This window comes from Pteronotus mesoamericanus, unplaced genomic scaffold (assembly GCF_021234165.1).
Source record: "Pteronotus mesoamericanus isolate MK-2021 breed Mesoamerican mustached bat unplaced genomic scaffold, CSHL_Meso_final scaffold_21, whole genome shotgun sequence".
Classification (NCBI taxonomy): Eukaryota; Metazoa; Chordata; class Mammalia; order Chiroptera; family Mormoopidae; genus Pteronotus; species Pteronotus mesoamericanus.
Genome location: NW_026555310.1, coordinates 4,417,177 through 4,429,687, shown reverse-complemented (window position 1 = coordinate 4,429,687; position 12,511 = coordinate 4,417,177). Strand labels below are relative to the sequence as shown.

The 12,511-nt window shown below is 33.4% G+C and overlaps 1 protein-coding gene across 3 annotated transcripts in view; it reads left to right on the top strand.

Moving 5' to 3' along the window:
- LARP4 (La ribonucleoprotein 4) overlaps positions 1–12,511 on the top strand; it is a 71,781-nt gene that overhangs the window by 42,793 nt on the left and 16,477 nt on the right. For 2 of the 3 annotated variants that reach the window (XM_054591121.1, XM_054591120.1), the window contains exons 9-12: positions 5,711–5,923; positions 6,473–6,576; positions 10,826–11,041; positions 11,656–11,704. In XM_054591121.1, the coding sequence (XP_054447096.1) occupies positions 5,711–5,923; positions 6,473–6,576; positions 10,826–11,041; positions 11,656–11,704 (582 nt within the window). Of the gene's footprint in view, positions 1–5,710; positions 5,924–6,472; positions 6,581–10,825; positions 11,042–11,655; positions 11,705–12,511 lie in introns of those variants that run through there. The other variant, XM_054591122.1, reaches the window with a different exon arrangement.

Below are 12,511 nucleotides of genomic sequence, written 5' to 3'. Positions count from 1 at the left end.
CTTTATTTGCTTTTCTCTCATTATTGATGTTTAGCATGTTTTCATATATTCGTGGCCCATCTGTATATCCTCATTAGAGAAATGTCTGTTTAGGTCTTCTGCCCATTTTTTAATCGGATTGATAGTTTTGTTGGTGTAAAGTTATATGAGTTCTTATATATTCTGGATCAATGTATCATTGGCAAACATCTTCACCCATTCAGTAGTTGTCTTTGTTTTGTTGATAGTTTCCTTCTCTGTGCAAAATCTTTTTAGTTTGATGTAGTACTATTTATTTTTCTTTTGTTTTCCATGCCCAAGGAGACATACCCAAAAAGATATTACTAAGAGTAGTGTCAGAGTTTATTGCCTATGTTTTCTTGTAGGAATTTTATGGTTTCAGACTTACATACCTGTCTTTAATTCATTTTGTCCTTATTTTTATAGATGGTGTAAGGAAGTGGTCATTTCATTTTTTTGCATGTATCTGTTTAGTTTTCCCAACACCATTTACTGAGGAGATTGTCTTTACCCCCATTGCATTGACCATATAGGTGTGGGTTTATTTTCGGCCTCTCAGTTCTGTTCCATTTTATCTGACTTTATGTCAGTACCATGCTGTTTTGATTCCTATAACCACGTAGTATAGTTTGTTACCAGTAGCATGATACTTATAACTTTGTTCTTCTTTCTCAAGATTGCTGTGGCTATTTGAGGTCTTTGTGGTTCCATATAAAGTTTAGGGTTATTTGTTGTAGTTCTGGGGGAAATGCCATTCATATTTTTTCAAATGATGGGATGGCATTGAATCTGTAGATTTTTTTAGGTAGTATGGACATTTTAACAATGTTAATTCTTCCTATCTATGAGCACAGTATATGCTTCCATTAATTTGTATCTTCTCCACTTTCTTTCTTCAGTGTCTTAAAATTTTCCAAGTCTTTTACAAACTCCTTGGTTAAATTTATTTCTAGGTTTGTTTGGGGGTTTTTTTTTGTATAATTGTCAATGTGATTGTTTTCTTAATTTCTCTTCCTGATAGTTTATTATTGGTGTATAAAAAGGCAATTGATTTCTGAATATTAGTTTTGAATTCTACTTTACTGAATTATTAGTCCTAATAGGTTTTTTTCAAGATTTTTTTTTTAAAAGTGGGGAGAAGGGAGGGAGAAAAAGGGAGAACAACATGGATGTATGAGAGAAACATCAATTCGTTGCCTCTCGCACACAACCAAGAAATGGACCCACAGTCCAGGCATGTACCCTGATCAGGAATTGAACTGGTGACCTTTCATTTTGTGGGATGATGCTCAACCAACTGAGCCACACCAGTCAGTGCTAGTTTAACGGTTTTCTCGTGGAATTTTTAAGGTTCTCTTTATATTATATTATGTCATCTGCAAATAATGACAGTTTTACTTTTTTTTCCAATTTGGGTGCCTTTTTATTTCTTTTTCATGTAAGATTGCTATGACTAGGACTTTAAATACTATGTTGAGTAAAAGTGGTAACAGTGTACATATTGTCCTGTCCCTGATCTTAAAGAAATGTTCAGTATGATGTTAGCTGTGAGTTTGTCATACATGCCCCTTATTAGGTTGAGATGTGTTCCCTCTGTCCACACTTTGCTGAGAGTTTTTATCATAAATGGATGTTGGATTTTTTTTCAAATGCTTTTTTCTGCATCTGTTGAAATAATATTTTTATCCTTCATTTTGTTTATGTGATACATATATCATATTAATTTGCAGGTATTGAATCAGCCTTGAGTTCCAGGAATGAATTGGTCATGGTATATGATCTTCTTAATAATATTGCTAAATTCAGTTTGCTTATATTTTGTTGAGAATTTTTGCATCTGCATCTGTGATGCAGAGAATTTTTGCACCAGAGGTACTGGCCAATGGTTTCCTTTTTTCATAGTGTCTTTTTCTGGTTTGATATCAGGACAATATTGGCCTCAAAGTGTTAGGGAGCTTTCTAGTGTGACAAGAACAGGTATTAATTTTTTGAATACTTAGTAAAATTCACCTATGAAGCCATCTGGTCCAGGACTTTTGTTTTTGTTTGTTGGGCGTTTGATTACTGATTTGATTTCATTAGTATTTATTGGTCAGTTCAGGTTTTCTGTTTCATCTTGGTTCAGTCTTAGAAGATGGTATGTTTCTAGGAATTTATACATTTCTTTCAGGTTGTCCAATTTGTTGGCACATTCTTGTTTATAGCACTTGAAAAAAAATCATTTGTATTTCTGTAGCGTCAGATGTCATTTCTCCTGTTTTATTAATTTTGTTTATCTTTTCAAAGAACCAGCCCTTGGTTTCATTTATTTGTTTGTATATTTTAGGCTGTGCCATTTATTTTTGCTTTGATCCTTGTTATTTCACTTTGGGCTTTGTTGAGGATTTTTACGTATGTTTGGATATTGATCTATAATCCTCTCCCCCCACCCGCCTTTTTTTTTTTTTTTTTTTTTTTTTTTTTTTGAGAGTGTCTTTGTGTTTTTGGTTACAGGGTAATAATGCTGGCCTTGTGAAATAAGTTTGGGAACCTTCCCTCCTCTTAAATGTTTGGAACAGTTTGAAAGGATTGATATTAATCCTTGGAATGTTTGGTAAAATTCATTTGGGAATCTTAATCCTTTCACCTTTTTCACCCAGTCCCTAAACCCTCTCCCCTATGTCTCTGCGTATATTTCTATTTTGTTTGTTAGTTTATTTTGTTCATTAGATTCCACATATAAGTGAAATCATATGGTATATGCTGTAGCAAAGGGTAAGATTTCCTTCTTTGTTTTGTTTTTTATGACTGATTAAAGTTTTAAGATAGATGTCACTGGGGAATTTGCTGCTGGAAAAAGGGCTAAAATTGAGGCAGGCATCACCACTAATCCCTCAGGTATCCACCAGACCAGCCACAACACATCCCACTTTTTTGGAGGACAAAGTTTGTACAACCTGCCATGGCACCAGGCAGCCACTCCCAGAACACAGGCCACTGAGGAATGGTAGTGGTATCCATTTCTTTTCTCACTTAGGAAAGATCAGCAGCTTCTCCCTTTATTAAGCACTCTACTAGTTGTCATGAGTGTCCAAGCAGTCTTTCTTGATTCACTGGAAGTTGGTCTGCGTTTTTCCACTGTTTAATTTTTTGTTTATATGTGCAAATACAGTCATGCACCACTTAACAAGGATAAAAAAAAAGAACTAGTCAGAAATGAAGAATACAATAACCAAGGTGAAAAATACATTAGAGGGAATCTCATTGTAAATTTAACTTGCATTTTACTATGATTGGTGACACTGAGCATCTTGTGCTTATTGGTCATTGGTGTATTCTCTTTGGAGAATGTCTCTTCAAGCCCTTTGTCCATCTTTGAATTGGCTAGTTATATTCTCGAGTGTAATTTCACATGATTCTCTGTCCCCTGTATTTCATGCAAATTCATAGCTAGATCTAGAGGCTTCAGTAAAATTGGTTTTTGTTTCAGAGTATCAGAGAGAGGAGAGAGAGAACAAAAGCATATGAAATACGTGTCTGTCTCTCATATGCTGGTCATCTACTACTGATGCTACTAGATCATTGCTACTGATCATTGACAAGATCTATTAATTCAGTAAGGGTTGCAAAGTGGTGCGATTTCTGTTATCTTTTTTCCAATTTTTAGTTGAAACATTTCTATAAAGAGAGCTCGCCCTCATCTTTATTACCCTGAGGTACAACTCATTGATACAATGCATGTAAATGCTTGGTTCTAGCTTTTACTACCTGTTTTTGAAAATAATGTGTTGACTCTGGCAGCCTTCAAAAATGACCATTCACTTTTTTTTTTTTTTTGAGTATTTAAATATATTTGGTATGTTTATTGTCCTCATTGATGAACTCTGGCTTCTTTGAGTTGACTTATGAGTTCTTTTATTACAGCCCTAATAATTTTCAGTGGCCTGTTGATCGCTTTTGTACTTTTTATGTCAAAGGCTTGGGGTCAGCCAACTCTCCAGAGTTTCCATGTTACTTTTATGGGGAAAATGATACTAACTATGAACAAGGAGTGCTTGTCCCTACTGGTTTAGTGTTGTTTCTAAGCCTTTTCATTGGACAGAGCTATGAAATATGTGTGTTGTTGTGTTTTAAGACAAAATACATCTTGCATTCAGGTGACATGGTTTTTCCATCTTTAGTCTCACATTTGTGTCTTTTTTCTCGCATATGAAAATTTCAGATCTCAGTGATCCTAATATGATACTGATTAGATGAATCCCTTAATAACATACAAAGTGCCAGAATAACAATACCAGTAGCGGTGTAATTATGAAAATTAATTGAGAAATTTTCCATACTTTTCCTTATGGATTTTTTCTAAGGAACATTCATAACAGATCATTTTTGTTATGGTTCAAAGTCACTCAGGATTTTTCTATGTTATACTATTAATTAGACACACATTTAGGCTTATTTGGTTTTAACTTTTACAAATTGATTTTTTAAATGTAGTTTTCAGTATGTGCTTGGTTTAAAAGTAAAATATTTAAAATACTCGTGTGTATACAACTATACCCTTATGTTTTCATCTGACTTAGCTAAAGAATAGCTTATGGTAACATCCTCCTCCCCTCTTCCCTCCTTCCCCCGCCCCTCTTTTTCTTAAAGGTTTGTATATTCTGGCAATCACTACATAATATTCAGAGCAATTCTTCCGTTCATTTTACACCTGCATGTATCATAGTGTATTCAACCATCGATGACTATCGGGTTGTTTTTTATACATGTGTGTGAGTTTGGGAAAAATTTTTCCCCTTTCCTATTACAACTGGTATCATTGAAGAGCTGTGTGTGTTTTCAAAAACAACTCTTTTGCCCTGGCCAGTATGGCTCACTTGGTTGGAGTGTCATCCTGTAAACTGAAATGTTGGGGGTTTGATTCCTGGTCAAAGTACATTCCTAGGTTGCAGCTATTGGGACACATACAGGAAGCAACCTGTTGATGTTTCTGCCCCCGCTTCTCCTCTCTCTAAACTCAGTAAGAATGTCCTCAGGTGAGGATTAAAAAAACAACAACTTGTTTTGGTCAGTGTATATTTGGGAAAGATTTCTAGAAGTGGGATTGATGAAAATATGGTAACTGCACATGTGTTTTGGAAGATAACTGCTAAGTTTGCCTTTTATAAAGGTTGTGCTATTTTTGCCTGCCCCTCATTAATGTATCACTTTGCCTGTTTTGCCTCAGCCTTAGCAAGAGAATATGTTAAACTTTTGGACTTTTGCCAATTGTGTACATAAATGTTATTTTAATGGCATTTCTCTTATCAGTAAGGTTTAGCCTCTTTTCATATGTTTATGAGCCATTTGCCTTTTTTTTCCTGTGAGTGGTATTAATTTCTGTAACTCATTTTTATGTAGGATTGTTAGGCTTTTTAATCTTTTTTTAGAATCAATATATTTGGAATATTAGCTCCCTCATCTGTGTTAAGTTGCAGTTTCGTTTTTTTGACTTGTGTGGTTTTACTTTGTCGTGGTATTTGCCATACAGAAGTTTCAATTAAGTGAAGCTATCATTTCCTTTTCCTTTGCTGTACTGTTTCTAAAACAGGCAGAAATAATGTAGTCATGTACTACATTATGTACATTACATGTTTAACATGTAATATATGTTAAAATTTTTAATTAAATATATTTGTAAAAATGCACACTTAGTTCTTTTTTTATTATAATATGTTCCTTTTGCTTCTAGGCAAGGATAAAAGCCATCAATACGTTTTTTGCTAAGAATGGTTATCGATTAATGGATTCTAGTATGTATAGTCAGCCCATTCAAACTCAAGCACAGTATGCCTCGCCAGTCTTTATGCAGCCTGTATATAGTCCTCACCAACAGTACTCCATCTATAGCATTGTGCCTCAGTCTTGGTCTCCAAATCCTGCACCTTACTTTGAAACACCACTGGTAAGTGAGATCCTTACAGAGTACTGAAATTTTTTGCTCAAGCTGAAATTTGAAGAAAACAATCAGAGTAGGAGTTTTTGTTTTTTGTGTGGTTGTGGGTGGGTGTGTGGAGGGTGTGTGTGTGGGTGTGTGGGTGTGTGTGTGTGTTGCACTGATTGGTTATTTTCTGTCTTTTAAGTAGTGATAAGGATATCTAACATCCCATAGCAAACGGAGGCATATAACTAAAGGTTGAGCTATTGGTTTCTTAACTTTATTCTTTTGAGTTTGCTGAGTGAATTACAGATTGAATAAATCCAGTGATTTAAATTACTTTAGTTTTGTGAAACTTTTTCAAAGAAAAATGTTCTTTATTAAAAAATGAACTAGTGATTTTTTTTCTGTTCTGTAAAGTACTACAAAAGTGAATAAGTAAAATGTTGTAAAATAATTTTGAGCTTCTAAAAGAAATTGATGCTATAGGTTAGGTCATCAGAAGTTTCCTATGACCTTCACACCAGATTTTGCCTTTACTGTTAATTGTTTTTAAACATTAAAATTTTCTTTTAGGCTCCCTTTCCCAATGGTAGTTTTATGAATGGCTTTAATTCACCAGGATCTTATAAAACAAATGCTGCTGCTGTGAATATGGGTCGACCATTCCAAAAAAATCGGTAAGATAAAAATCATGGCTGAAATTTATTGTAAGCACTTCCCAATAGTTTTCATAGAGTTACTGTTCATAGCAGTGCTTATTTGCAGACTGAATAAAAAGAGATTTTTTTTTTTGGCTTTTTAAAAAAGTATATGAATGATTTCATCTGGAATTCATAAACACGTTTTGACCTCCGAGTTAATGAGTATAGAAAGAACGTGGGCCTGAGATTATACAGGGTTTTTTTTAATGATAAAGAGAAGAGAAAATACATTTCATGGTAGCAACATAAAATCTGGTGTGTAAATGCCATTTAGTGTGTTAAGTAGGTAACATTTTGGAGAATGAGAATTGAGTAATAAATACTGGGAATATGAATTATTTAGGATTTTTAAGAATTGGCTTTTTGAAACAGTTTTCATAAACTGCACTGTATAACAGACCACAACATTTATTGGGCATTTCTAAATTTATTGAGCATGCCTAAAGCTCTATTTTAAGGGCTTTACATGTTTTATCATAGTTAATTTTCACAGCCCTTTAAAATATAGTTGTTATATCTATTACAAAAATAGTAAATTGAGACATACAAGGTTAAATATGTTATCTATAAGCATATCGCTAGTAGCCAGCAGAGCCAAGATTGGAGCTCAGGTGGTTTGACTCCAAAGCCTACACATATGTTCTGAATATATTATTGAGAACTCTGGAAACCTTTGCTATCATATGAAATACTGGTATGTCTCTGAAGTATTATTCTTTATGTATAAACATCAACTGATAATCTTAATAATTCGGTATATTTAATGTCTTTTGACAAAGTATGAGTAACCAAAGAAAAATGGCTTATATATTGTTTTAGATTTATTTAATAGTTTCACATTTGTTATTTTTTTATTTGCTTATTTTGTGAGCCTCCTGGGTTTTGTTTTTATAAAATTATTTCTTTTCAGTGATTTTTCTCTTGCCAGGTTTCCTTCTCCCAGTTGATTCTTTTTTGGCAAGGAGACCACATAGGGTATGTTTTTCCAAGACAACCTCTGGGAACTTAATTCCTTTTTGTAAGATTTTACTGAAACATACTTCACTGGAGGAAAAAAGCCTCATGGTATTAAAAAACATTCTTACTGGATTCTGAAAAACATATATATGTACTACACTCTTAATAGTCAAACTTTTTGTACGTACTTTAGTTGACACACTGGTTAAAGCATTTAAAGATCATTTTTAAGTGTTAGAAAAATTTTACTACATATACACATTTGTATCATTTTATGAAGTTTCAAATGAGATCTCATGGTAAGAATGAAAGATTCTTTATAAACAAAAGGTTATTTGGACTCTTATGGATGACTTAGTTTAATAATACACTAACCATTAACTGCAAAATTCAAGTATTGCTAGGTCATGTAACTCCCATCTTGTTGTTCAAAACACATTATTTCATTAGAAAACAAGGATGTTTAAATCTGAAAAGACCAGATTGTTATGATACAGTTTTTAACTCATTTTACAGTTGAACAAAGTGAAAGTTGAAGAAGAGAAATAGCTTGCTACAGTTACACCATTAGTTTTTATCAACATATCTGAGATTTAGAACATTCTCTTTTCCTGTACCATAGCTGGTAAAGTTTTTTTCTTAAAATTAATTCAAATGACATTTTACAGTTTTCCTTGTGAGAAGATACAGATTTATTGTAATTAGAAATAGTAGCTTTATAAAAATACCTGTTGATTTCACATTTCTTCAGAAGGGTGAATTTTGCTTTAAGTAGTAAATAGAATAGACATGTTCGTTATAAGATGGACTGAAAGCAGGTTTTAGAATTTTTTTTAAAATATTTATTATTTTTCAACCACTTTCAGATGTACAGCAGAGTGGCCAGAAAACCAGGCACTCTACTGAGTGGCCCCCCTGCTGTCCCAAACACCCAGCGGGCCCCACACCCCTGTGTCTCTACATTATTGACTATATTCTTCATGCCCTAGTGTGCATCTCCGTAAAAGCAATTTTTTAACTAATAATGAAAGTACCAATGTTTGCAGATGGATGGCTTAAAAATGAATGTTTTTATGGTGTTCCTTCATTGTCACTTGTTTCTGTCTGCTTTACTTTTTTGGTGAAAGGGGTAAGATTACAGTAAGAAAGCCAGGAATTTCAGTCAAGTCATCTTTGTTTTTTTGGAGGTGTGCCTATGGTTTTGGAGAGGCAGGGAAGATTTATTATAATTTTGCTTGTTACTCAAAGCCATTTGTGTACAATATTCTATATGTTTGGCCAATACAGATTGCTGATAATTTTTAGTTACAGAAGTAGTACATGAATACTTTCTTATAAAAATGCAAATATTACAGATAAAATGCATTTTAACTCCCAGCCCAAATCCTTGTTGCCTTCTTATTTCTAAGAAGTGACCACTGCCAGACTGTTATTTTTATTGTCAGTTGAGGAGAGAGTAACTTTAGAGAGCCCTTTTTGCAGTTTATTATATTAATCTTTTAACAGCCCAGTGATGATCACTTGATCTACTTAGAGAGAATAGGACTAACTTTCAGAAGTCTAGGTGTTTTTCTACCTTTCATACTTTTATCTTTCTGTCACTTTACTTCTTTTTTTCTATCTTTTATCGCTTATTTCTTTTGCCCAGACTGAGATTGTGAGTCCCTCTCTGTGAAGGGTAAGATTATGAGATCTGAGGGCTGTTTAAACCTAACTTGTCTGTTTCGTGTATTGTAATGCAATAAAAAAATTTAGGTGAAAGTTTCTAAACAGATAATGTAAACATCATAGCTACTTAATGAAGTCAAATTCAGATATGATGGTTAATGTAAATATGTTGAAAATTACTTCGTGTTAGCTGACATACTGTAATTTTTATTGCTATTAAAATCTATTTTGCGACAGAAAGTAATAGTGGGAAAAGTATCGCCTCTTACTAAACTCAGCCCAACTCTGTAGCCTGAGTTTTATCTTTAAGTAACTTAATTTTTTGTGTTCTATCAAGTAGGATAACTGCAGATGCTGTTGGAATTAGTGTTTTAGTTGTTGGGCTTATAATTCAGATGAGGTTTTAAGTCTCTTTTCAGAGAACTAGAAATTGGCAGTGTATTATTAATGTTATAAGCATATAAACTGCAAGCAAGGGGCCAAATATAAGTCTCATACTTCCTTGTTTAATATACTACATATAGAGCCAAGATCTCAGCTGCTTGGACTTACTTTAGATGTTTGAACTATTGATTAAACTGCATCCTCTTTCCTTTACCATAACTTCCTGTGCTTACAAATCCTTAGAGTTGAGTACTTAAACACATCATCCAAGATAAAAGCAACTTTTATTAGAAGTAGCTTTTCTGTTTTGTTTTTACCAGATTTCAAACCTTAATTCATGAAGTCATGGCAAGCTTTTAGTTACTTTATATTTTCCTAGTTTTGTCTCACATATGGATCTTTTAACAACAAATTTCATTTGGAGAGGAATAGTTAGTAAGAAGCTGGGATTTTAATGTATTCCTCCATCTCTCTCTCTCTCTCTCTCTCTCTCTCTCCCCCCAACCCCCAAGGACATGTTTTTATTGATTTTAAAGAGAGAGAGACACAGAAACATCGATGTGAGAGAGAAACATCAACTGGTTTCCTCCCTGCAACCCAGGCATGTGCCCTGACTGGAATTGAACTGGTGACCTTTTGGTCACAGGCTGGTGCTCAATCCACTGAGCCACATCAACCAGGGCTAAAAATTTAATACTAAAGATTATGTAACCTGTTTATGTAATGTATGTATAGCTGTACTTCATACATAAAAATTAGTAAGAAATTAATACGGTTAGGACTTACTCCTCCTCCAAGAACCATTTTTTACTCTGCTTGGGGGAGATGTTGCTTCATTGAGCGTGCATGGCACAGACTCATTAAGAAGCTTAAAGCTTGGCTGATTTAGATATGTCAAGACTGTATGTAGCTCATGTTCAAGAAAGTAGCTAAAATCCTAATTTTATCCTGAGTACTGATGTAGAAGTAGCTTTATCTTGAAAAAGTTTGGCTCTTTCCCCAAATATCTCCAAATAATTTTTTAATGAAAAAATTGCATTTTAAAAATAATACATCTGAGACATAAAAGGGTTAACAGTTTTATGTTTAACTTAATCAGCATACAGCAAAAAGCAGTTTTTAACCTGGTCTATTAAGAGTTTCTACCCTTAAAAAGAAAGATTTTCTGTTCATCTTGATTTATCCTTTTATGTATATAATCTTATATTTCTTATAGTGTGAAGCCTCATTTTAGAGCATCAAGTGGTTCGGAACACTCAACAGAGGGCTCTGTGTCATTGGGGGATGGACCATTAAACAGATCTGGTTCAAGGAATTTTCCACCTGAACGGCATAACCCTACCATAACGGGGCATCAGGAGCAAAACTACCCTCCAAAAGAGACTCCCACTTTACATATTGAACAGAATGGGGACTGTGGAAGGGGGGGCAGGTAAGGGGAAATGGTAATAAATATGGAGATAAGGTATATGAAATAGTGGGAGGTTTTTTTAGACTTAGTTATTGGTGTATGCTAAATAAATACATTGTTTATATAATACATTAATCATTTTCATAATTAAGAAATTTAGAGTGTTCGTATAGAATATAGCTGAGTCAGGTCTATGAAAATTATTCTGAAGCTCTTTTCATTTTTTTTCTGAAGATCTTTATAGCTCACAGAGGAAGAATGGCTTAGAAAGATAAAATCATATCTACATTATAGTTTAATTTCTTATAATTGCACAACTATGGGAATGGGGTGATATATTACCTAACCTGCTTGAAAAAAAATATATCTACACTGTAATCTGCTTCTGGTGTGGAGAGAGTGCTTCTAATAAAAATGTGCTCAACTTACATCGTGGTGGTAGTGATAGTAGTTGAAATTTTTGATAGATTAGTTCATGATCCCTTCAGAAGAATATTTATCTTTTAACAATAATGGAAATTTAGAAAGTATAGATACTTAAAATAGAAATTCACTTATTTTAGATAGAATGTATAAATTTGAAGAAACTTATGAGTTCTCTCTCCCACTACCCACTTTTTTGTCATTGTAAAAAGGAGAGCTCTTTTCAGAGGTCGAAGACGACGAGAAGATGACAGAATCCCAGTAAGTATTTTTTTTACTTTTAATTACTTCTGTTCATTTTTTTTTTTCCTTCTGCGATTTACTGTAGCATTGACTTGTGGTCTACCTTGGCTTTCCAGGGTTTTGTTTTATTGAATATAGTGTGCAAAGAAGGTAAATAGAGCCTGTGCTTGACCCTAAAATGTACACCATTATTAGACTCACTTCCCCCCTTAAAGTACATATATAGTTAGGTATTTGACCTTTGTTTCTCGCTTTTAGAAAAATTACTTAAATACATAATATTTTGACATAGTTTAAAATTAAAAAATATGAAACTATTTTATGAAAAGTGTAACTCTTGCTTTACTAATGGACATTCCAGCAGTTTAAATCTTTTGGTTGTACAAAAGTGCTCTTATAAACAACTCAAAGATAATCTCATATAGCCATCATTTGCTATGTGTACAATAATACCTGAAGGAGAATCTCTAGAAGTATGATTTCTGGGTAACAGTTTAATAAGTTTCTGCTAAATAGCTTTCTGTAGGAGTTGTGCTGATTTTCACTTCAACAAACAGAACAGAGTTTCTATTTATCCATAGCATTACAGGTGATACGATTTTTTTTGCCATACTGATAAAGCATTTTATTCACTTTTAAAAACGTTAGAAACTTATACTATTTATTAATTGTTTATTGGGAGCAGTTTTCTACCTACTGTTCATTCTTACATCCACTAATCTTATAAAATCACTTAAAAATATTTATAGTTCTAGGCAAGAATATTTGAATCTTAACTTACCTAGCTTCAGATTATTCATATTTTGATTATTTTGTGGTTTGTTT